This window comes from Anticarsia gemmatalis, chromosome 20 (genome assembly GCF_050436995.1).
Source record: "Anticarsia gemmatalis isolate Benzon Research Colony breed Stoneville strain chromosome 20, ilAntGemm2 primary, whole genome shotgun sequence".
Classification (NCBI taxonomy): domain Eukaryota; kingdom Metazoa; phylum Arthropoda; class Insecta; order Lepidoptera; family Erebidae; genus Anticarsia; species Anticarsia gemmatalis.
The window spans coordinates 1490365-1517309 of NC_134764.1; the positions used below are offsets into that span (position 1 = coordinate 1490365).

General features: G+C 35.5%; 2 protein-coding genes across 2 annotated transcripts in view; one reads left to right on the forward strand and one right to left on the reverse strand.

Annotated features, from left to right (window-relative positions):
* Positions 1-2619: 2619 nt before the first annotated feature.
* Positions 2620-3802, reverse strand: LOC142981930 (fringe glycosyltransferase-like). The gene has a single exon (XM_076128088.1). It carries the CDS (start codon positions 3776-3778, stop codon positions 2735-2737), a length of 1044 nt encoding a protein of 347 aa, XP_075984203.1. The 5' UTR covers positions 3779-3802; the 3' UTR covers positions 2620-2734.
* A 307-nt stretch (positions 3803-4109) lies between these two features.
* Positions 4110-26945, forward strand: part of mbo (Nuclear pore complex protein Nup88) — a 98792-nt gene continuing 75956 nt past the window's right edge. The window contains exon 1 of the mRNA XM_076127892.1: positions 4110-4373. Coding sequence (XP_075984007.1) covers positions 4164-4373 — 210 coding nt within the window. The 5' untranslated portion in view covers positions 4110-4163. The remainder of the gene's footprint in view (positions 4374-26945) is intronic.

The following is a 26945-nucleotide window of genomic DNA, read 5'->3' on the forward strand; positions in this document are numbered from 1 at the left end:
TTATTTGTGTTTAACAGAAAGATGCCTGTCAGGATAGTTCTTCTATTTTTAGACTCGAAAACGAAAGGCTACTTTAGAAACTAGTTTTCCAGTTTTTTTGATTGAGTTTTCTAGCTTAGCAACCTCTCCCGAAACTATCAGATGCATGTATCTCTTGCTAAGTTTTTTTGACGAATGTGAAATTGGACATTAGTGACTACTGTGACTTATAATTTTATTATTAATGCACCGTCAAATAGTTACTGAATAAATTACTTTCAGGGTATCCATAAATACCGATAACTAAACGTAGAATCATAATAATAATATATAAATGACCTAGGCGAAATATGAATTACGATAGACCGGATATGGAACTATTTCACTCATACATTACTGTCTTCTCGTTACTTGGAGGTAGGAATCTCATCTAAGTAATAAGCAAGCTAAGCAAAAGTTAGCAAGCAAATTCCGTTATAGAAAAATCTTTTGTTAATCAAATTATCATGTTATTCATCAGTCAAAGTCGTAACATTATCTTCATACGGCGCACGTAAGTCTGCCGGCGGCATTACGAATAAATATTGTTTGTTGTACCATAAATAAGGGCCGGGACAGACGGAGGGACACACGTCACCTTTTGATACATTTCTACTGTCGTTATTAATGACAAGTCATCGGTGCTGTCCCGGCGGAGTGAGCCAGGGTTGGTGTGCTCTCGGGCTATGATAGTTTTGTTTTGAAAGGTGGATTGAAATGGTCGTACGGAAAGGTTAGTACGGAAGGAGAGATGATTTATTATAGAATAATACTACACTATATTCTAGTAGCAGTTCCTTAGGAAACTCGTAAATGTTAAGTATCTATTACAAGAAATAAAAATATAATCTGCGATAAAAAAATAAATTGTAGAGATGATTGTGTAGAATAAGAAATTGAATGGAAAACACGTATAATTTATTACAATCGCAAAATAAAGCATTCATTTCAAAACAAAGCGACTTCTTCAACCTGTACCTTTTATACCAATGGAGCTTTCAAAGAAATTAAATAAGAAGCAACACTCCCAGTTTTCCGATCACTCCTTTAACCCACACTGATAACACATTGGAAATATAATCACTCTTTCCCAATACGATTCAAAATATCACTCAAAACAACAATAAACGAAGCAATAAAAAGTAATCTTGACCTATTTCCAGCATCAAGCAGCCCTACGTTTTCAGCAGGACCTGCGCGGCATAATAATGGATCAGGGAGGCATCACAGCTCGCCACCCTTTAATACCATGTGAGACTTTTGGTAAATTTATCAATAGTATTATATCGCGAGGACCCGCCACTCGGCACTGCTTATATTTTATTCAGTTTGCGATTCTCCTACATTGATCTTTGTGAGGAAATCCTGAGAGATCGTGTTGTTTTTTACGAGGTTATTTGTTGAAGTACTTTCTGGATCTGTGAACAATTTTGTGTTTCTGCAATGAAGATATATGGAGAATTCAATGAAAGTCTGGTTTATTCAGGCTTGAGAAGACCGCAGAATCGTCCAAGAGTAAAATGTAGTTTCTTCATGAAATGTCATGAAATCTTCAGTTATCTATTTAATCATGTAGTCTAATGAATGAAGGTTAATCTAGAGAATTGTTTTTTCCGGTTTAGGATCTTCTAAAGATGAAAAGCAGATTCTACACCACTATCCTGTTTCAAGGCAAGAAGTATCTGCCAAAAATATAAGTCATTTGCCTGTGTATGCATTACAATAATAAAATATGCCTATAAAGCACGGTTGGCACTAGTGAAGAAGATATCAACACCCAGTCACGGTAATTTATTTAAAGTGCCTCTAAAATCTGCGACAGTTTTTCATTCAGACATAAAACGAACAATCGTAATTCACTATTCTCGTGCAAAAATAGTACACAACAAAAATGCACAATCCAAAACAAGCGAAACGAAATTGTTAATCGCAATTCGACTAACAACTGGTACTCATTCACTGCCAAGAACAATTCAGAAACCTTTAAAACACAAAATATTAAATTACCCAACGAAATTCACGTACGAAATCTTGTAGAATGGAATTTATTGCGTTCTATATGTTGTTTTATTTATAAGAAAGTATGGGCCGCGCCCAGGGAGATGAAATTACGTGATACCATTCCGAATCAAAGTGATATACAGCTCCTATATGCGCCTATGTGGGTACAATCAGTTACCTGTGTGCGTTTTGTTCTCATTCTCTCACTACTTACGTCGATTGCTTGAAAATATATCGTTTAGTTTATGAGTTCAGGTGTAAATGATGACAAAAGAGAAAAAATAAAATGAATTTTTACTTCGCATTTGTCTTATTTTAGCTTGCTCGAAGGACAATTCAAAGACATCACAATTAAGAATATAGAGAAACAAAATATAAAAGCAACGGCAAAAAGTGTTGGCTATAATTTTAATTGACAAAAATATCAACATGATTTAATTAATCTTTCATTCATTATACAATTTACATAGCAAACAGTCTACTTGTATGAGAATAAAAAATGCTACAACATTGCTTTGTCTGATAGATATCGAGTAGGTAATAATAAATGCCTTCCCACGTATATTTCTTCTTGCGACCAAAAAATTCGTCGCAACTTGGCACTTTTTTTCAAATTTCTTATAAAATATATGACGTGATAAACTCCCATTCTTACCATGTCCAATGATTGCCTAATTATTTCACATCATAATATGTATATTAAGATAAACGCACTTTATTTCGTTTCCATAGTGTTGGGTGCTTCCGTAGGTGGATAAGTCCAATTCTCTATACTATAGTTACTCCCAGGTTGTTTACAATATTCAAAATATGGAAACAGAAGACAATGCAGCGATAGAAACCTCGTAGGATCGTATTGTACATCAAATCCTGGAATATTAACTACATTATTACATCCCTCTATTTTGTAACTGAAAGAAATCTGATTCCGGATTTTTGATAAAGATATCTTCCTCATCCTTTCAAGATGTGAGTGGAATCCTGGTACTTGAGTGAAAATTGATTGAGTCTTCATCACTATCTTAGCTCCAAAACCGATACAAACATCGTCTGATATCAATAAAATGGTACATAATCTTTTAAAACCATTTTTACCCAATATAGGGTACATTTTAGAAGCCAAAGGTCTGCTTAAACAAAACCCAGCACCACCAGTTCCGAAGAAAAATGTCTGATACCATGGCTTGGTAGTGTTGCGAAATTTGTACGCTATTGTAACTGGCTTTAAAATAGATCTTTTTCCTAAATACCAATACTGTTTCCAGTGATACTTCTGTAAAACATCCAATAAACGAGGCACATTCACGTAGTTGTCATCGTCAAAATGGCAAAACCATTTTTTATTACTTTCAATGTAAGTATTATATTCCACGCCCATTTTACAGTTCAGTCCTGGACGGATATGGCCTATCATACATTTTGTATTAATCATGTGTCCGTTTGTGAGGGTTTGTAGTGTTTCATTCACGGAATCCGTGAAGAACCATGTTTGCTCCTTTGCTAACTGAAACCAAGTCTTCAGTATTATGGGTAACCTGCTCGAGGTGATATCTGACGTTTTTACACTTATATAAATATCTTCTAAGGTCACGTTTTCATTGTTGGACTCCTCAATAACTGGATATGGAATTGGAATTGTACTAGGATATAAATAGTTGCTTAGAAACATAAATATAGAGCAGTATCCAAAAACTATAATCACTAACACACTAGTGATATTCCGCATGTGACGTATAACTCCAAATCTTACGGGTAACATACTGGCTAGGATTGTAGTAACAGGTGTTTTATTTAAGCTTACTTTGATGTTACTCATGAGAATACTGTGCAATGATTTTGTAATCACTGAAAGTCGAAAGAATTTTATCAAAATATTGACATAAGTCATTGTTTGTCAAAATGCAATATTAATAAAATATTTTTTAAATATAAATATATTTTAATTGGAATATTTTAAAGCATTGATAGAAAGATCTTTGCTTTTCAAATATTAAATATCACATTTTGATTCGTTTAGATTTTTCTAAAAAGTTGCAGTAACGAAACGTATGAAAATACCGCGGCGAGAACTGTCAAACTGACAAAGTCAACTTGTGAAATCAAAATTTCCTTAGTCAAAACAAGTTTTTTCTTACTGATAAACAATGGATAGCCGTTTGTATGAAAGTAAATTACCTAACCATAAGATCTTTAAAGACCTAGAGGGTGGATTTAGTGAAAACATAAGTGGAAAGCTGCGTAATTTGGTAGAATTGCGGGACGATGTTTTGTATGTTTGGAGTCCCAATGAAAACTGTTTACTGTGTCTGAACTTGAAGCATTTGGAAGAAAGTGGAGATGAAACACCCTATCAGGTAACTAATTACGTTGTTTATTAACATCTAAGTGAAATGGAAAGAGATTTCGAGCGCCCGGCATGACTTTTCTAGTTTACTTTTTGAGGTTATGTTGTCATCAATACATGAAAGTTGTTGCATATAGAAACTTTCTGAAATATTTAATTCATTCAATACCAAATACTAATAATGTATAATCACAACGATAGTTAGAATACCTAGGTATCTAATCTAAATCTATTATCCCAATCAACAATATAACATAGTGAGTCTTTGAAGTATTATACTCAAATTATAATTCAATTTCTGCATCACTTGTGAATATATTATACTGTGCTATATGGTGAGATTATATCTTTTAGTCTTTATGTATATAACTATTTACTGAATTTGTTCACCAACATGTCAGAAGTATTGGTAAATAACTTTACTTAACTTTAATGAAATGCCTGGTTGTTATTTATAATTTGGGTAATGCCCTTATCATATTTACTGATTACAACTGAGACTAACTTTATGCGAGAGGCCATTGAAGCATATAGACTCTCAGCTCTTGGACCACTATGCGCCTACCTTTCTATGGCATGTCCGAGGTTAACTCACATGATCATTTAGGTATAGTCTAATGAGTAATACTGCAACTATTACTAATGCAACTCACTCTTAGTGGTTCTTAAATTTAAGCAGTAAGTTACTCATTTTCAGAACAAAATAGCAACAACTAAAATTAGCATTTGTTGATCTTAAGTGGTAAACGCTATAGACATCTTTGATGAAATGCTTGCTTGTCAAAATAATATAAATTATTTTTTAGAAAAATAAAAATTGAAAAAGAAAAATTTTATTAAATTAAATCAAATTTTATCAAAGTATAGTCAGTGAATGTACTACTTTATTGTAAAAGGCTTATGAGTGGAGCCTCTCTCTCTCTCTCTCTCTTCCATGCTATGAATCCCATATGGTAGTGGGGTCAGCCTTCCTGGTCTTTCTCCTCCACTTCGCTCTGTCCTCGACATCGTTTTCGGAAACCTCACACTCACTCATGTCTTTCTGCACTACAGTTTCCCATCTCATTTTGGGCCGTCCTCCGGATCTACGACCGGGGAGGAAAAGTTGTAGTGCTTTGTTTCCTACGTTATGAGTGGAGCCTGATCTCCGCTAATCTTGTAATGGCCATTATGTACACTATAGATTAGACCGGGGTCAACTAAAACAATGTTTTACTAATTTTAATTTTAAGAACTTAGGTATTTTTACTTTGTGTGCCAAATCTATTTAATTTGATTTTATTTTTTATTGTGCAATAAAAACTTTTCTTTTTCAGGTATGTGATTGGATTTGACCCTAGTAATTTGACCCGAGTAAGTGATTATTTCATTCCATATCTAATTACTTACGACATTTATGATTTAATGGATTTTTCTTTTGGAGAAGATTTAAAAAAATATGGTTCTAAAATTGGTTCTAAAATAGTAATAGGATAGATAGAGAATAGGATAATTTTGGTTTTTAACCATTCCTTTTTATTGTAATGTTATGTTAATGTAAGAGTCATTTTATTCTTTTTCGCATTGCATGTTTATTATGTATTAAAATACGAGAATTAGTCAGTCATTTTAAGGTAAATTGTCATTACTGTATTGTCATACATTATATATAATACAACAGTGTCGGAATCTTCCACCCGCAACGTCGTCCACATGAAAAGATTTCCCATGGTAAAAAGTATGTGTTAACCTTCTTTGTACACTATTGCTGTATCAAATCGCATAAAAAAAATGTAAAATTTTTTTTCGTGAAAAATACATTTGTTTAGTGTAGAGTTTAGTTACGTATGCATAATATTTGTAGGATTTTAAGTTCTTCTATTTCTGGGCTATTTTGACTGTTTATTTTTTCCTTGTATTATTATAAAAAAACACCCTATCTCCGTTTGACTAACTTTTAAAGCAAAAACACTCACATTTCTATCCACCGCATTTAACATTATCGTAATCGGTTTCCGCTTTTGGCTGGAAATGAGTGTGTGAAACACAGTTTAAGTGAAACTGTTAACCTAAACTGTTTATGTGCACCAAGAGCGTTATGTAATAAGGACGCATTTGCACTTTATCGTGACGACAAATAAGCGTGTAGTCTATCGTGTGCCACTGTATGTACCACTGATGATGTCCGTCCGCGTAGTGGTTAGGTAGATAACAACATCGCTGTCACTGTGTGTCGTTGATGTAAATCCTTCTAGAAACTGGTACTAGCGGGATTCGCACTTAACGTCGGTTACTGGTGTGTTTATAAAAGTCCTCGAAAGACTAGGTCCAAGAACAGCATAACAGAGTCATGCAGCAGTCTTCAAAATAAATCGACTTGAATAAATGTCATCGAAAATGAATTGCTCTATACATTTTAGCACGCCCAATGCCGATGGAGCAGACTCTAAAGATCTCCACGTGCTATGATCGCTGTATTTCTACTTATTCTTCATTCGTATACATAAATCCCGTCCACCTATAAAGTCAATTCGAAAAATATTGTACGAAAATCTCATACGCGCTTTCATTAAAAAAATTGCTACTGTGACCTATAATAAGTTAGGCACAACAGAACCAAGAAAACCCATTCCCAACAGAAACTTGTAACACAAAACCTCAACCAACCCAAATAGTAGAGCAATCACCCAAATTGATGAATAGCCAAACAAAACAATAAACATGTAACAGTATCCATTGAAAAGAGCCTTCGAATACTCGATCCTACCCCCATTAATCTCACTTGAACGTTACCACGGAATTAATTATCCTTTGACCATACGATTTAATGGGCATCCTGAGGGACCCTGAGGTTTCCGATTAAATCACTACATCTCATTGGCCGATTTATAGTGACCAGAGTGGTGGAGATTTAGTGGACTGTGGTAGAATTATTGGTTGGGATAAGTATGAGGAAAATGTTGCAGATGTCTGAAATTGGAAATTAGAGGATGGCAAACGAAAATAAATATATAATGTAAAATAATGTACTAATTGTTTTGAAGTGTTACTGTGGGCGTAAAGGTCGCAGCTTGAAAGCATCAGGCTTAAATTGTTTTTGCATTTGACAGTGATGTTCGTAAAGATATAAAGTTTATAGCTCGTCGCTTAAAAAAATGAAAAAGTTCTATGAAACATATTTATTGGAAAAAAACAAAACCTTTCCCATTTCTTATTCTTCCTTTTTAAGCAATATAATCTAATACAAATGTTAAATCCAAAACACTTTCGTATACAATACAATGTAAATTCTACATCGTTATACCAAAGTATACGGCAGTCCCTACATTAACACAATCCATAAATACCCACAATAAATAAATAGCAATACTTGAACCCAACAGCCGCAACTCCACAAATGTGTCACATCGCATAAGTATACGTTAACGTCCCTACACACCCATAGCTTTACGGCCATGGTCTTCCTAGCCGGATTTATTGTCCAAGATCCGGCCTTTGGTCCGAGTAGCCCTTTGCCCGGCCCGATTGTTAATCTGAACTTAGGTGTACTTTTCACCTTGGCCGTTTCGAGCCAAGACGGTCTTAAATCGCCGGGAATGTTCAGTTACGGGGTGGTCTCTGTGCGGTATTTAATATGGGAATGGATTCCTTGCCGCTGTGATTCCGGGATATATCGTTAGCGTTAAATTGTATTCGCACTGGGAGACTTTTAAAAGTATATTCTCGAAGATTTTTGGCATGATTCTTTGTATTTGAACATTAAGGCCTGGTTAGCTTGGCTCTCGAGATTAGTTCCTTCTGGAAATCGAGAATTGGCAAAGTTATATTACCTTAAAGTTTATAGGAACAGCGATTTGGCCAGCCCGAATCTGGCCTCGTAAATACGGAGGGTCCATTTTAGCGTCCAGACGGAATATATCGCGTAACATTTTAATTAAAACCATCCTAAGTGACCCACTTAGACCTTCGATTTAATCAGTTACTCAATAGGTAATTTTAGGGGTAGTACACCTGGGTGGAACAATTAACTGGACCCGCCTCCATACATAAATGTGTAAAGCAAATATTGTCACAATTACGCGATAGCATCAGCCTGTAAACACACGGCGAAGAGTGGTACCCTTCGGCGTATATCTCGAGCCTCGGAGGCCCGTGTGGCAATTGAGATGAGGGTCCAAGTAACGAATGTGAAGCGACAAAAAATGCTTCCACGGTACTCTCTTGTACTGCGTTTGTTGAATTATCTACGATACAAACTGACTGTTTGAAGTTGATTTTACCTTCGACAGACCCAAGACATGCTTGAAGGAAGACTAAGGCAGTCAGCGATCGTTCAAAGAATATGATTAAATCTTTGAATGAGGTAGAATTGTAGTTGCAGTCTAAGTATTGACGATATTTTGAAAGAACTTATTTATGGTCGTCCCAAAATAAATAATAAAAATACCAACTTTCAAAGAATCAGTATCAGAGCATTGATAAACTTCCGTAATTTTTCTTCCAACATAATTTCTTTACATTTTTTCAAAATCGCCGCGAAAAGTATAACACTTGGATCGTTCTCTAAGACATTTTCCTCCGTACCTTAAGATCGTTTTATTACCAACCCGGATGGACTTCTGGGATGGATGGTGGGGAATGTAAATTTACTGTACGGAACCGGACGCGAGGAGGTGAGCATCGGATTGTTTTGTTTTTGGTCGGGCCGCATTAAGGACGGCCGTGGTTTGCACCGTAACTAAATCGAAGGGGAATTATATTAATTCTCTTCTTCTTAGTACATTAGTTCAGTTCTGTTCGCCAGTGTGTCAGTTCTGTAAAAGTAAAAATTTACGTACTTTAGCTCATTCTGTCCTAACCAGTTAAATTTATAAGTTACTTGATGGTATTTGATCGTTAGAAAAAATTGAGAAAAGAGTCTGCAGAAGAACAGTGGTTGATTAGTTTAATCCTCCCATGCAAGTGGTAAAGTGGTGGAGGGTTCAAAGATTCAAACAAAAAGCAACATACCAACGACTTTCAGAAGATATGTATGGACTATGTGGAAATAGTAATCATATTAATCACCGTAAAGAGACCTACATGCCTGTTCTTTAAACAGTTCTTAAAGAAATACAAGCCTGGTAATACGCATTACAGGCTCTACATAAGTCAGAGGTTAGTCTATAATACGTGTTCTGTGATGATGAAATTGATTATTTTGTCTCCATAATACACAACTTGCTACTAAACCAAAAAGCTCTTCTCAAGTAGTTTCTTAATATTTTCGACAAAACACAAACAGCCAAAAATAAATTGTTCAAATACCCTCTAATATTTGCGATACACTTCGGTATAACGGCGAATATCTACAAGTTTCTTGACCAATTCTCAACCGAATCTCAGCTCTATTCCTTTGAAACAAGATTGTTAATGCAACTTTAGGGTGTAAAGATTTTGGTAAGGTTTAAGACAATCGCGTGTATACTAGCATTTCGCTTCGGCCTTTCTTCAGACGTGTTAGATCGATGTGCCTAATGTATATGTGGATTGAACTGGGGTTTAATTTGCCGCTTGTCCATTTGTTCCGATTCTGCTCTTATTTATTGTGTACTGAAGATTGGTTTGTAATTAATGGTTTGTATTGTTTTTCGGGTAAGCTGCGGTTTCCTGTTTTTGGGGAGTTGGGTTTGTTTCTTTTTCAGTGATTTTACCTCACACTTGTGTTCAATATGCTTTTGTTTTAAGTTCTTAACACTATAGTTAAAAACTATCCTAGTCTCAATGGTTCTAAAAAAGGATTGTGATTTTGGTCAGAGAGAGAGAGGTCAAAAAATCTTATGTAAAATGTCATAGTCTGTATGAATCAGATAAGTTATAATATACTTACATATACAACAAAACGAGAGGTACCAAAGAAGTTAACAGGCCAGTAGAAATTATACTCGATTTCAGAAACTAATCAATCACAAAGATGTTAATTCTCACATATCACTGGTCATATAATCATGTCTTCTCATCAAACCAAAGCAAAAAACTTTAACTTTTAATTTTTCTTGGCTTACGTCATTTGTCTATTATACACCAAACTCTACCTGATCTAATAAAACAACAGGCCAACTTACAACACACGATACGAACTAAAACTAATCTAAACTACCTCACAAAATCTATTAAACATATATCGATAGTCCGGATTAGCCGAAGTTGCCCGAGGGTACCCGATTCACCTCTGGCCATCTAGGGACATGTCTTAAGACAGGTGTGGGCTACCACCTTCGGGCTTCGGGCTCCTTGTAAGGATTTTAATTAATAATGTCTCGATAGTGTGGGTCCCTGATTTATTGGAAGGGGTTGTTCGGCTATTTTGGAGTGTTGATAGTTAAATAGGGGGTGGGAATTATTGTACTCATTTAAAATGGATGGTAATACGATTAGGGACTGTGTTGTATTTGTAAACTAGTATCTTGTGTTGCACTAAGACAAGTTGTAGCTTCTAATAGTTTTTACTTGTGTTCTACTATACGCCCGTATTGTCCCATGTTTAATAAACAAATCGCTATATTAGCATAATAAATAAACGTTTTATGATTAACGCGTTGGATGAATAATAGTTTTGAATCACTACTTTAAATATGAAAAATATGTAGGCAATTATTGTTTCGTAGTGTAAGGAAGCTAGGACACTTTTAAGACCACTTAACATTAGAAATAGTTTATTTGTTAATATCTAATGTTTAGCCAAAATTTAAGCTTCAATATGAAGAAAAATGCAGAGTAATTTCAGCCATATTATTCCCTATAGCATGAACTTAATTTACGGTTGACAGTTTTCTACAATAATGGGTAGTTAAGGGTGGTAATGGGTTCAGTACAGAATGGGCGCATCTTTAGCGGTTGCCTCCTAGATTCCGATTGGAACGGTTAAAGTTTTTAATCGACCTTGTTCTATATTTATGTATTTAGCTACTAGTAGTAAATAGCTTAACTTTTCAGTGGACAGATGACCCAGAAAGATATTTTAAAAGAAGTAGATTTTTTCGTCCCAAGAAGGTGCTTAAATCGCTTTACTTCGGCGTGTACTAGATTAAAACCTCGATTGTTGCAGTCCCTGATCTATAATATATATTTTTTATTTCTATATACGTTTTTATCTATACAGACAATATAATAAGCAATAGTTACATTTTTGTAAAAACACGAAAGTCCTTTCAACTGCAATTTTCTTTTCATTTTTATTGACGTTACTCGAACCAAGATACATACCTCGCTTATAATGTCCACCATAACGGGTCAACTACTGAACACCAATCGATTCCACCACAAACCTAATGAAGTCAGACCACAACATTCACTTAAACCATCCGAATATCGACACAATGCTTTAATAACTCACAATGGTCTTAATAACACACAAGAAGATAAACAAGTCCCATAGAGACGATATATCTTGGGGCCGTACCCTAACGAACGTTCTGGAATTAACTGCACATAGCTGACGTCATAAGTTATTAGTTCTATCTCATGTGTATTGTCTGATGTGCCAATAGTTGGATTAATTTGTACGGACAAGCGATATTTAAGGGTTTCTGGAAGGGATCACGGGATAAGCTGTGTGAAAATTGCTGTGCTAGTTTTGGAGTTGATGCTTGTATTGTTGTGATCATTTATGTTAGATATAGACATTTTTATTGCATCATAAAACTGTATCATTGTTTGTCTATATATCTTCCATAATATAAAAATGAATCGCTAAATTTCTTGCTAATCGCTTGCTAATTGCTAAATCGTATCAGTGAGCTTTGATTATAAAAAGAGAAAAAGAAATACTTGATAGACAAAGTCACATTGAATAAATTAACAATCTCTAGAATCGTGAGTATAATTGAGATTCACAATAATTAAATCTACCATCACATATACGATTAAATAAGATTTAAAATAATAAAATTAGATTAAGCTAATTGAGATAAACCATGCTGTTTATAGACTATGTAATTTTTATAATGATTTGATTTGATTTGATAATCTTTTTTTGAAACTAGAAATATTCCTATTTTATATTCCGTGAGCCAAATAACGCTACACAGAAGTACCACAAGCACTGCAATTTAAACCACATCAGCAATTCTTTTAAACCTAATATTAATTACTAATAAAACTTTAAAACATCCGTGACTGTCTCAAGGCGCCTCTCTAAGATCCTCCCCACCACCCCCTAGTGGTAGGGGTCGGGGTGGGGGTTGTCCGTACATGGTAAGCGTGAATATGTAAGCCCACGGGTGTTCATTAACTCGGCATGTTAAGCCGATGATCGTAGATAGTGTTTGTGGTCGTCCATTGGGCATGATTGAGAAAGGACGTCTTAGATGGGGCTGGTTTTAAAGGATTTTTTTCTTTGAAGATGTGGAACTTAATTATATTTAAAGTCTAAATATTCGTAGTTTTTCGTCATTTTTGTTACTAACAAATAACATTTCAAAAGTTTTGATCTTATGTTTTCCTATTTTTGTTGGTATTAAAATTTACCAAGGACTTTTTCAAAAGTTTCGTTTTCACCTTAATTTAAGTATACCAATATTTTTTAATCTAAAGTAAAAAATTGATGAAGCACAAAAATCTTCTGCAACCAATCGTCTAAAATTAAGTCATAAATACTTAATTCAATAACTGTCCAATGAATTCAAACAAACAATCAATAGCACAAACAAATTGATTCAAAATTGAATAACAGCGCATAAACTATGAATATTTATTTAAAATCCGACACAGTGGAGGGTAGCGCGAGACTACGGGCGCGTTCACCTCGCTCTCAACATTTACACGAACGAATACAAAATGGCGGCATGTAAAACGTACATCGCAGTGAACACTTGAAACTCGTTCTTTTCCCGCCTCGGAGTGTCGTTGCCGACATTAAATCTTAATAAATCCCCTCATGCATCACGATGCTAGGTCCTTTGATTTTTCACTCGGCAAACCACGTCTACCGTATCAAAGAAAATCACAACTCTTTTCAATGCGCTTCGATATAATGTTCACAAAGACCACCTTAATTGATCCCCCCGCGCCCCTTTCCGCTTTTGAAATATATAAAACCGGTCAGGTGTGAGTTGGACCAACTTTGAAGGTTCCGGGACTATAAAAAGAAAAAGTTGGGGTGCGATTTTTTTCATTAACAACCTATGTTGATTGCGGTCTTTACTGTTGATTGAACCGAGTGATTGCAGGTTTATTATTACCTATTTTGAATATTAAGTAATAATGATCGTAATTACATAATATTAAAAAACGCACATTATCTTCCCTGCTAAAGCGTCACAAGAAACCACCGAATTGAAGAAAAAAGTTGTTAAAATTTTTCTGGCCTGAAGCTTTAAATCACGGTACCCAAAAGCAATGCCCAAGGGACAAGCAATGCAACGTTAGGGCTCTCAGCAGTCTGGACACAGTACCTTCAATTTACTAATACAAATAAGCGAGTCGGTGTTCACCCCCGACCACCGCTACGGGCGACGCTTTTAAAAGAACCTTGTTCTATTGTGTTCAACCCTCAATCGTGGTCCCGATTATCGGAAAGAAAACACTCTCATCTATATTTTAAATAATGATCATGGAAAAGACCCTTGGCCGGGGGAATTGTGATGGATTGTGCGATACAGGCCAATAGGTATTGTGTCACAACCCTGGAGGACAATGGAAAAGTTTTTGTTTGCGATGTTCATGAGTGGCTGTGGGTGTGATGGATTTATTGGTTCAGTATATCAATGATACAAAGAGCTTTGCTTTTGCCATTGTAGGGGTTGATTAAGAAAAATATGGTTATTAGATTTGTAATATGCCTTATCAATTAAGAACACTCGTTCGTTTTTCGTAATACACTAGATATTAGTGAAGCTTAACGCATATTATTGTTTAAGTTACAATATGATTATCAATCACTTCAGTCGTTTATGAAAGACAAACTTTGTTATTGAAATATAGGAGTAGGTAAGTCATGAAATGTAATTTAATTTAATCATAAAAATTCATAATGATGCAAAAATTCCAGCAGTTCTTAAAATATAAGTAATTACAATAAACAACATAAAAATCGCATTCAAAAATTCAAAAAGCCCTAGAAAAAAGCACAGGTAATGAACCCCATACATCATTAACTGGTAGCGTAGGAGTGTGACACAAACAAACCCGTTCCAGTTTCGTAAAGGGACTGGTTGATAGTACGTAGTGGATTCGTTACAGCGAGACTTGTAGTGGAGACCATTGTGAGTCGAGCACGTCTGCGCTGTTGTGTCCGAGATGTGGATAATTGCCCCTGCTGTAACTACGCCACGGAAAATATCTGGATGCGATTGGAACTTTTTTATGAATTGTTATATTATAATAAATGTATGATACCTGTTGTTGACCAGTTTAGCAATTTGATAGTGTGTATAAACCGCTTTAGTTGAAATCTTTAATTGTCTTATGTATTATCGTGTTACTTTGAGTTAAGTATTATGTTTATTTGGGTCTTAACTGCGAACATATTTTAAAGGTTGCGTATAACAGACGTTTAAAACTCTAGCAATGTAATATTATGTGTAGAAACCGCGATACTTTAAAAACTAATTGTTTTACGAATCTGATACTTTATTGGCGCAGTGGTCTAGGTCGCCACGGCGCTACTATTGCGTCGAGAGTTCGATGTTCGATTCCAATACGGAGCAATTATTTGTGCGATCCACAAATTATTGTTTCGGGTCTGGTTGTGCTTTGAGTCCGTTGTCTGTTTGTTTGTAAAAGTCCCCGCGACACAAAAGCAATTCAGGAGCGAGAGAGCGGGAGTTCTTTTATAAAAGAAATCTGATCCTTATAATCGGATATAGATCATCCTTGGACTGTGATGGATGTTCAAATGGTCATCTAATTCTATCACTTGATAAGATTTCCTTTACTCATATTATTACATTTATGTATGTCTCGGTATTGTTATACTCTATTCATCCAGCTTACACAGTTTCACTACAAACCGTAATGATCTACTCCATAAAACGCTTAACACCATTCACACTCAATAAAGCCAAGACTTACATTAAGTATTTTCCATTTAATTTCGTATACCGCCATAACCACTTTACGATATGCACTTCAAACATGGTTATATAACAGTAGTTTATTCTCCAAAGGAAACGAAGGTCATCTAACTTGAAGATATGGAAGGTCCCATTCATTAATTTTACGCCCTTACCCCATCCAGTAACATACGGATCCCTTAATAAACCGCGGCCGATGTCTCACCCTGTTTATATGCATATAATAGCGGACGAAATGTTCTTATTGTTCAAGAATATGCTTCAGAAGTCACGACGCCTCTAACAGGTAATGACATTATTTATTACCACTAAAGGAGCATCTCTGTGGAAAGACAAAGAGTCCAAATAGTTCGGAGGTTGAAGGGCTCTTGTTAAGGCATGTTATGATAGTTAGGGAACTATGTGAATTATGGAGCACCTTCATTGATTCGACCCTTCGTCTACAGAGGCCACATTCTCCGAATTATGCATATCATCAAAAGAAACTTTATTTTCTAGTTTAGTTTTGAAGAATGTGTCTGTGATTGCTGTATGTGTTTGAAGTTGATGAATTATTTTATACTACTTCGTCCCTTCATTCTATACTTAGTTAGGGTTAAACAATATTAAACATGTTGTCTAACAAGATTTAGTTCAATATCGGTTATCCCTTGAACCATTATTGACCCCTAAGAAGATATCAATATTTTAACACCATTTTCTTGAGGCCTTTACACAATTGAATCACCCAAACATTGACAAAAAACCTTAGCTTTCAAAGATCTTTTTTGTGGTCTTATTCTTCAAGAACTCAATGATCCATCGATGATTCCGCTAGTCCAACATAATGACGAACCTAATAAAATCAAATTGGAAGGCCCGGAGTGCCGTCGGGAGGGAGGCCCACCATCTTGAAGTCAACAATGGGTTTCCGACTTGTTCTTTGCGTTGCACCGTTATTAAAATCTCGTGAAACAATCGACTCGAAAGCGCACTTCCGCGGGTTGTGTACAGACTTGCTGACAGATCGGTGTAGCGGATTTTACTACACCTTGTTTATTATGAACTGTTTGATAAAATACAAGGATTTTTATTTGTGGACTTCATATAGAAAGTGCATGCAGGTAAAATTGTAAAATTGATGTATTTACTAATATGTATCGATTGGTAAGCTTCACTTCAATTACTTAGTGCATGTAATCTAATTAAAGACACTCGAACTTTGGTACAATTTGAATGGATTTTCGTGTAATATTTTGTCCAGAAATTCGACAATAATAAAATTTTGACTATAATTATTTGAAGGGCGACCAACATTCGTATCGTATCAATATATAAGAATCCAATTTAAAACACACACAAACAATATTTGCAAAATAAAATTATGTATCCTGCTTTCTAAATCACTGAAATGAATCATCAAATCATCCATCAATACAAAATTATTCTCCAATAAAATACTCAGTTGTTAAAATGTGAACTTTCACCGAATGCATGGAGTATTAATACTGTTCCCGATGGTGACTCGAACGAATCATTAAAGGATATAATTATCATGCCACTTCACAGGAAACTGAAGGGTTCTCTCGGAAATCTGATTCTTTCTTTATTTCACTCCCGCAAGGTGAATTTTTTTAGAAAATTTTCCACCTCTATTAACAGCTATGGTTGGATTATGGCTTTTGGAGGGATGGATCAATGTTTTTTTGTTGTATGATTTTTATTTATGAAGTGTACAACTTGTATTATTTTCTGTTCGTAAAAAGAATTAGTCTATTATTAGGTGATCATTTTCCTGTAATCATGAATGCTGAATAGAATTTTTCACTGAAATACTCTAGTGTTATTTGGTAACCAAGAACACAGACTAAAGATTGCTCGATAGTGAGATGCCAAGATAACAAAAACGATTTCATCCATTTAGTGAAACACATGTTATATAGCTCTAACTGATCATTTTGGCCAGTCTCAAGAGGCTCGTAAAATCTTATCTCTACCAATATCTAACGTAGCAATTTCATTAGCCTTCATACCCATGGGTACGAAAGCTTCAATATCAGACCACACATCCCAGCAGAATATCAAATCGGCTTATAATTTTTTATGACGTGAAACCATCGGCTAACGCCTGATGCGTCAAACCCTCGGTCTCGAAGGTCCGAAACCGAAGCTATGCATCATTAATGAACAACCGGCCACATCTATTGTTGCACTATTTAACAACTAGCCGACGGGATTTCGTACCAAATTAAACCAACGACTGTATAGAAAATAATACTGCGAAAACTCTTTGTTGAAGGTACACGGGCGGTCGGTGCAAATAAAACTATTGTTACAAGGAGTATTAATTAATGTGAATGGTAAAGGATTCGGCTTCTCGACATGTTTGACTTGACCGAATCGAGACTGACCTGAGGGTAGAAGGGGTCGTATTGATGGATTTTAAAGTAACGGCATTGTTGGTCTGTCATTAATTTTAAAACGCCTCTGCGGTTTTCTTTGTCCCATTCTTATTACCAACTAAGTAAGGGTCCTAATATAAAAATAGGGTATCAATCTGAATGATAATGTTAAACCAACGTCCTCGGCATAAAACTAGTTATGTTAGTTCAAAGGCTTAAAATCATAGTAAATTCAGTTATTTTAAAGAGTCCCAGGAACATGTTAAGACTACATAATATTATTATTTAAACGCTCCATGTTATCGCTAGATATTCCTCCATAATTAAAAAGTAGAGAATTGCTCGCGACGCCCGGCGACTCGAATCGGGAGATTTTAATTATGTTAGTAAACCGGCGCTTTGTCCCAAGCCCGGACTACGATAGCTTTTTTGCGATACCCCTCAGACGTTTTTTCTGAGACGTGAAGTAAGCACTAACTAGAGAATTCACAAATAAAACATTCAGGCCATGGAGAATGTTGGACGTAACCCGATTAGTGCTGAAGTTTTCTGTTCGGCTTTTTGAATGCTTGACTTCTCTGAAAGTCCTGTTATAGTAATTTAATTAAGGACTTGGCTTTAAACTCTACTTTTATCTGGATATTTCAAATACTCAAATATGTCTTTTTGTCTCATAAATATTAGAAAAGTCTTGTCGTCACTCCAATTGTTCAAGAGACTAAAACTGAAGATCGTTAACAAATATCTAAATCCAAATAAACAGTAAGTACACTTAATACAGTTGATTGTTTGAATGTTTCACAAATAAATACGTTGTGTACACGCGCACTTGTAGCAGACCGTACAAAAGTTGTAACAAAATCTCATTTCGCTCGAACAAACATTTGAATTTAACATGTGTAACGTGTATTTGATTCTGAAACTTGATGTTAGTTTTCATTAACAATCACACGGTACCGTTTACAGCATCAAACAAACATAGGATTTTGATTCAGAAACATTTGTTCTATAACGTTACGTTGAAATTTTAGGCATGTCCCGAGGTACATGTTTGCCATCGTCCAAAACTCGGACCTTTCGCGCGTAAAATTACTATCAGCTACACCTTAGGTAAATATGTCGGCAAGAAATTCGCTTTGAACCCTTTCAGCCCTTTGTTGTTCAACTAAAACTATTCTCAGTTAATCCCTGGATAAACAGTGCATGTTAATAAATTAACGCGTTATTAATATATGTTACTGTGACCCTATGGTTGGCAGGTGTCCCTGCAGGGTATACGTTCTCTATTCTGTTTCATTTTACAACAAAGGTTTTGTGTTAAGAAACAGTAATTTCGGGTCAACTGTAAATATTGTAGCCATTCCGCTTTTTGTGTTGTTAATAAATTACGATATGGTCGGTTGACGTGTTTGTTTTGCTCTCATTATGCTGGGATATCTTTGTGAAATGTTTCACTTGGTCAAAGACAAATCTGCGGGGGCTTTGAAAATATGGACTGTCTTCGGCGCCGGTGCCTTTGAGATGACAAGTGTGCCTAAAGTACTAGGGTTTTCTTTGTTATTTTTGTACCGAATTTCTTTACAAATTATCTTGGGTTTTGTGAATGACTGTGAACGATATTTATAAGTAAAAATATGATGGACATGTAACTACAGATTTATTACGTCATACTCAGTTAACAATCGATATTAATAAAGAAAGGCAATAAAAATATTCCACTATCAAGAAATCAATTAATGTCTCAGATAACATCGGCCATAATTAACGACACAACCAAATCCCTCATATTGCATCGCCGAAAAATAATCCGGTGGATCTTTTCATCCTCAAATGTATCCTAAGCTAATAAATAGAAGGGAAGAAAAACTCGGTCAGGGGGTGGGGGGTGGTTAAGTGAGTGCTTTACGTCATATCCGAAATCCCGGTAAAGTGAGTCCGGTAAAGCTGGCGGTGTTCGATGGTCCTCGCTTCTCGCGATCTTTGTAATAGCAATAGCTTTGTGTTAAAGCTGCCAGAGAGGCGTCTTATTGTTTGGTGCACGGTATGGACATTTGGGGATCACGTTAGTGGACATTTTTGAAGCAATTCCGGTTTTATTTTGTTTTATTGCTGATTAGCGACGTCTGTGAAAGTTGGTTGTGAAGCTACGGATTTAAAATTATTAGAATTTCTAAATGAAACAATTTTGTGTTAGTAATGAAATACTGATTGTCTCGTAACAGGTGTATAGTAATTGTGAAATAAGAGTTTCAGAGTAAGTTTGATGTATTGATCGGTGTAGATGCTGATCTGTAAGATAGTATCACAAAAAACGTTCTTGAACCAATATATTTGATGTCAGGATTATCTGAAATCAAAGCGTAAACCCCGCTCGTCTCCTACATCTTAGATCGCAGCGTTATATCGGCGTGGCTTAGCGCTTTTTCATCAATCCTGCTTTATTACGGCGGATTCGCTTTTGTCTACGGCCGGATGTCGGTCATTTAGCCTGACCGTGCCAGTCTCTATTACACCCATCCGATTTCATTCGTATCTGTCGCCCGGAACCGCCCGGAATCCGTCTTCGGACGTCATCTGCCGTTTACTTTCCGACGAATTCTCTTTTTTTTTCTCTCTCCTCTTTTTAAGCCACTTGATGTATAACGGCTCGCCATTGTCAGTTTGTTTTCTGTTTGGCAATTTTTAACGGGATTACACACCGACCCCTAGCTTGATCACGTCTTTGCAGCTGCCCGTCTATTTATGAGGCAATATTTTATGGAATATTGAGTAAAGTGGCCTTTAATCTACTAATATAATGGGGTTTAGCGGAAATATTGCCGCTTCAATTGTGTTTCGGTTTCCTATTGTCCGGCTCGTGGTTTAGTGGTCGTCTTGAGATTATTGTCAGCACGTAACATCGACCGGATGTTTATTTGGATGTTGGAATTGTTTTTCCTTATTGTCTGGATATCTCTTGTGCTTTTATTAGGTTTATGGTGATAAATTATCTTCTCCAAACCGTGGTCAGTGAACGCGATTATGTGGAAGTGACTCTGGCAACCTGCAACATATGACGTCCCGCGCCTTTATTTCGATAATTTCAGTGCACTTGCAAGCTTACTTTTACTTTATTAACAATGGTTTCAAGTAATATGCATGCTCGCGTTTATTCCCGAATCCTATTATATATTAAACATGAAACGCGAGAGTTTAAAAGTTATAATATTGGTCAGTGACTACAACACCAATGGCATAATAAAAGTAAATCTAGATTGCCTTTATCTGAAAAGTAACTGAGATTTTTCTGCCGCAAGTATAAAATCACATGACACAAACCAAAAGGAGAATGGGCAAAATAGTATGGAGCCTGGGCGATCCGCGGCCAAACTTGATTTTTTGTTTTTTTAATGTAGTTTAGTCCTATAATTACCGTGTAGAAGTTTTATTGCCGCGACGCACTTATATGACGAACAAAATACATTTTTGTTTTTGAGCACTTTTAATAGTATAAAAACATATTTTTGGCTTATATTCGGAGATTAAATAACAAGTACTATTCATATTATTGCATACAAATGTAGACATTATTAATATTCGAACAATCATAACATGTAAATATATAAATATCGTAACAAGTAAACATCTTGCTCTTCTATAATATATTCACTGAGACGACTTATCTGTCTTGAATGCTCAGCTTAAAAACGAGGCGTTCTAGCCAGTTGCGCTCACTGGTCGGTAAACGATCTGTTGGTTAAGCAACCGTTGGCGCGGTCATTCTATAGATGGGTGACCGCATTGTGGTATTTGAACTGAGCTTCTCCGTTCTTCCGAGGGCACGTAAAAAGTCGGTCCCGGTTGTTGTCAACTAAGATAACATTCGGGCGGCTTGAACAACTTTGAAACCAGGTGAACCATATGATAGATAGATACCTACGAGTTACGATTATTGTTCATTTTGATAGCATTGCAATCGTTATAAGAAGATGTAACGTTATTACACAACATTAAATGCATTACAGACACGAAATAATTGTATTTGTTCTATGAAATTCCATTATATTTACATGTTAATATATTGTTTCCTGAAAGGATTGCAGCGAAACGTTCTTAGTAAAAGTTGTTCCTAGTTATTACTTTAATTTGACACTACTTTCATTAATGGCCGCCGACCGCCCAGGAGTGCCCATTCTCCTTTCACGAAAACTATTGAACCAAAAAACTCATAGCTACACTCATCACCCCGATACCCATTCCTGGCAAGGTTCCCAATGAAATGGGATTAAATCATGCGACATTAGCGTCGTCGTCCACAGCACTAAATAATCTTCCTTTTATTAAACTGGAGATAAATGATTATACAGTCGGCTGTCCCCTTGTTTGTATCAACGTATCTGGATGGTGCCGGGGAATTTTACCGAGGAAACACTTATTTTTATGTAAGAATGCTGGTATCTCGGCTATGCGAGATTAGTTGATTATGGGTTGATATTGGAATTCTCTTGTTTGGTCGTTCTGAATGTAAGAATTGGGTGATAGAAATCACCTTCTTTCTTTCTGATTGCTAAGATGTTATTCGAAGACACCGTACTTTGCTAATATCTTTAAAATGTAAAGATACACTTGTAGTAAGTAGCTGGATACGTATAAATATTTTGTTTTCTTAATGGCCGTCTTGAATTCTTCTGAGAGATTTAGGCACATTTTAATACGAGTAGTATAAACAGCTAGATGAGTTTTTAGAATATAATATGATTTACGGGATAAAAAGTTCAATGTCGTAACGTGGAATGTTAATAAAGGAGTGTGTCCCGCAATTCAACCTGCATTTATGGTGCTAACTTGGCTTGGGTGGTACTTACACAACGCGATGTTGTTCTTCCCTATAACTACTTAGTTTAATCCCTTTACAAAGATTAGTGCGTTCGAACAAAAAAAATCTTTAGATTTATCATAAGTTTACGAGTAAAATAAGTTATATAATGACAATATTAGCTATTAATTCAGTAATATCATATCCAGGCGGGCATAACGTCTCGGTAGTGTCGTGTCTCGCGTGTCCGTTGTCCATTATATCGGTGACGCGGCTTTAGTTTTGAGTAATTGTGTCCCGGACAGCCCGTAACGCCGGATCAGATAATATATGATCCCGGCTCTTTCCATTCATTGTACTGTCGTTTGTACCCGGGTCAATATTGTAAGGTTTTTGAGACTCTTGATGTGGATTTCATTTGGTAGTGGATTTTGATTTTTATTTTATCAGCCTTTTGATTTTGTTTCATCTTATATTACTTCATTGCACTAGAGTTTCATAAAGCAAACTATAGAGTACAGACTGCATAACGATTAGTGCAATGGTTAAGTTAAATGATACACTACCATCATTACAATAGCTTCCAATGGGTTCTATTTTATATTCCGTATACCCAGTTTGTATATTTTTTAATAACTATCGGCAAAATCAATTTCACTATAATCCGTCCAGTAGTTTTTCGTGAAAGAATAACAAATATACATACATCCATCCATTAGTAGGACGTTTTTCTATGTGTACTCAATCATTCAAGCTTGAATATTTAGTAATAGAGATTTTTTGTAATATCCTCTTTTCAAGTATACCTGTTTTAGCAAACAATAGTATAGTGGTTATTTTCCGCGTAACGCCCATACATTGTATCGGATAGACAAATCGAGTGAGCGTCGTAATCGAATGTGTCTCATCGCTAATGGTATTACCTTTATTAATCATTTGACATTCGTTCCTCGTACTAGACTGTAGTTCTCAACGTTTGAACCTATCCCTATATCATAAAATTGAATCTATATTTGTACCTACATATTCCAGAAAAGAGTTTGATAAATTTAAAAAGCAATATTCAGCCCTGGATTGGTAGCAATTAGATTTGATCGTATACAACGAGTGACCATCCTGACAAATAGCGAATAAGTACCAAGATTGTTACCTTAAAATTAAGTTATCTTCTTTTTAGATCCTAATTCGAGTGTTTTCTAACACTACGAGTAAAAGCAACATAATACAAGCAGTCGCCCCCAAAAACTAAGTTTCAATGACGCTCCAGATTTTTCTGTCGCTATAATACACTCCTAAGGAAAAGACATCATTTTAAGACTTAAAATTGAGGGACTTTTCCTTTCTTAGTCAAATATTCACTACTCACAAAGAACAAAAAGAAAAACTTTGACATCCATTTGTCGCCGTCACGTATTGTCACCTACTCTACAGGAAAAGATATTTGATTAGCCGTTGACCGCTAGGGGGCGCGACGGAGGGGCCATCCCCACTGGACATGTGTTATTTATCTATAAGATACCATTGAAAGCATTTGTAATATGTTCTTGGATTGCATTGTGGCTGCATAATTTTGTTTGGATCAAAGACTTTTCTGTGCTAAGGAATATGGATGTGATTCGAACTTGAGTGGATTGAGATAGTTTTTGCCATAGGGAAATGTGTGGTTTTGAGTCAATGAGTTAAAATTTAAAATGAGGTAAAATGGTAATACATACACATAAATACATAAAATTACTCCTTCCTATAAGGGTAGGCAGAGACCAGAGAACGCCACTTGGTGCGATCCTCACAAACATCCTTATAAAATTTTACCAGGTTAATAAGTAATTTTCTTTATATTCACAATTGCTAGCCCAATTAAAGAAAATACTATTCCATATCTAGGCAATTGGTTGATATAGGGAACTATCATGGTAATATATAGTCTTTTGAATCAAATGTTAGTTTGTAAAATTTATCCAAACGTTTCTTGGCAAAACTGTGACTTTATTATTTTAAAACGTAAATTTACCTTAAAAGAGATTACAAAATTATTTTGAAAAACTCTTTAGTTAAAGTTTTTTATTTATTATTTCTATAGTAAAACGATACTCACACACCTAACTTTTACCTATTAGTAGATAATGATGACACGCTAACAGCCCAAAAAGCCCTATGAATATTCATCACATAAGTATAATGTTAAGCCAACAATGACTATTATCGACACAATTCAATTACATTCTAATAACAGTAAAAGGTGGAATTAAATCCCATGACGATTGTCCGATACTATCGGCACTGTCACGAACAGATATTAATTGTGAATATTAGATATTGAGGCTTTTATAACAGACGACACGATTGCGATACGACTAGTGATGTGAACCGTCGCTGTGTCATAATAGAGAAATTGTAGGCATTCTTAAACGCATTGTTTTAACTCTCGCATCTAAGTACACGTAAATGGATACAGTATTAACATAATAGAATTTTCAATAATGTCTTGCTCCCATTGAGTAATGGCAGCATCCAAGTAGAAACTTCCTCGCTTGAATTATAGTAAAAGTATTAAAATATTGACTGTATGCATTTCGTCTCCAAATTTTTATTCTCTGACATAATGCATTGTTCTATTAACTTTTGCATAAAATGTTAGCTTACTAAAATTTTGGTAGCTCTAATGTCCACAAAAACATACATATAATCACGACATGTGTCAATGGCACCTCCATTGGATCATGCCATATTTTTATAGAGCGGATATAAAAAACAATTCCCTTGTCACGATCGTATTACTTTTGCTTTGTCAAAGTCAAAGTAGTCAAATATCGTAGTCCCATCGTCAGTTGTAAAACGTCACGTTACACCCTAATCGATGTATCGTTGAAGGCGTAACTCGTTACTGACCATCATTTATTTCACCCCGAGGCGTAATAAGTAATTTGCCACTTAACTTTATGTGTATTTATGTTAATTGATTAATTCATCGGTTAAGGTTTGGCCGCGAGTGTAGGGTGTGTTGACTGTTATGGATTATTTTTTGTTATGAAATATAGTTTACTAGCTGACCCGCGCAACTTCGCTTGCGTCACATAAGAGAGAATGGGTCAAAATATTCCCCGTTTTTGTAACACTTTTTATTGCTACTCTGCTCCTATTAGTCGTACCGTGATGATATATAGCCTATAGCCTTCCTCGATAAATGAGCTATCTAACACTGAAAGAAACTTTCGAATCGGACCGGTAGATCCTGAGATTAGCGCGTTCAAACAAACAAACTCTTCAGCTTTATAATATTAGTATAGATTATCTTGGAGGGGTGATATGAATAAAGTTATCTTCTTAAAACAAATTTACTAGGAAGAACGCACGCAATTCTACTACATTTCTAACTGCAACTATAATGCAATTTGCCAATTTTAATAAACGCGGTTAATTGTTTCACTTGTAAAATCACACTTTTCAAATACATTTTCTACAATTACTTCTACCGACTTAACAACAGTTTTTTGTACAGATTTCATCGCTAACTACTCTAGTTGTCAATAGTATTAAAAAATTGTCTCTTTGGGCACAATTTTCGAGGATTACTGCAATCAAGTATCAATTGCCAGCCTTGAGTTTTCTTAACACATCCAAAACAGTTTCTCATATGATGATAATTTTAAAAGCTGCGTTGATATAATTAGTCACAGTCTGAATACTTTACAAATAATCTTGAAGGTGTGTACCAAACCCCTACATAAACTATACGCTAGCAATTTTCATTAAGCGTCACCATCAATTAATTGGTAGCGAGTTGACGGGCGTGGCTCGCATCGACGATAGCCAGTAATTAGCTATGTGTGCTCCTAATTGATGGTAACGACTTGTTTTTATAAGGAGCGGTTATAGGACTAGTGGAAAGTTTGATGGTTATCGTGTTATGATTGTCGATAAGTGAGTGGAAGAGTGAGAAAATAATAAAGTTAGCTGAAGAGAAAATTTTTAAGCGTATTAGTTATCAATTTGAATTTATCCTACATGGAAGAAAGTCATGCGGTATTATTATCATTAAATTTATTGTAGAGACTTCTTTCGTAAAGGTCATATTTATTTATCTATACTAATATTATAAAGCTGAGGAGTTTGTTTGTTTGATTGTTTGTTTGTTTGTTTGTTTGTTTGTTTGTTTGTTTGAACGCGCTAATCTCAGGAACTACTGGTCCGATTTCAAAAATTCTTTCAGTGTTAGATAGTCCATTTATCGAGGAAGGTTATAGGCTATATATCATCACGCTACTACCAATAGGAGCAGAGTACGGGTGAAAAATGTTACAAAAACGGGGACAATTTTGACCCATTCTCTCTTATGTGACGCAAGCGAAGTTGCGCAGGTCAGCTAGTTTATA

Excerpts from the sequence above, each read along its gene's own strand:
- LOC142981930 (XM_076128088.1), bottom strand. The coding sequence starts at position 3,778 with ATGTTACCCGTAAGATTTGGAGTTATACGTCACATGCGGAATATCACT.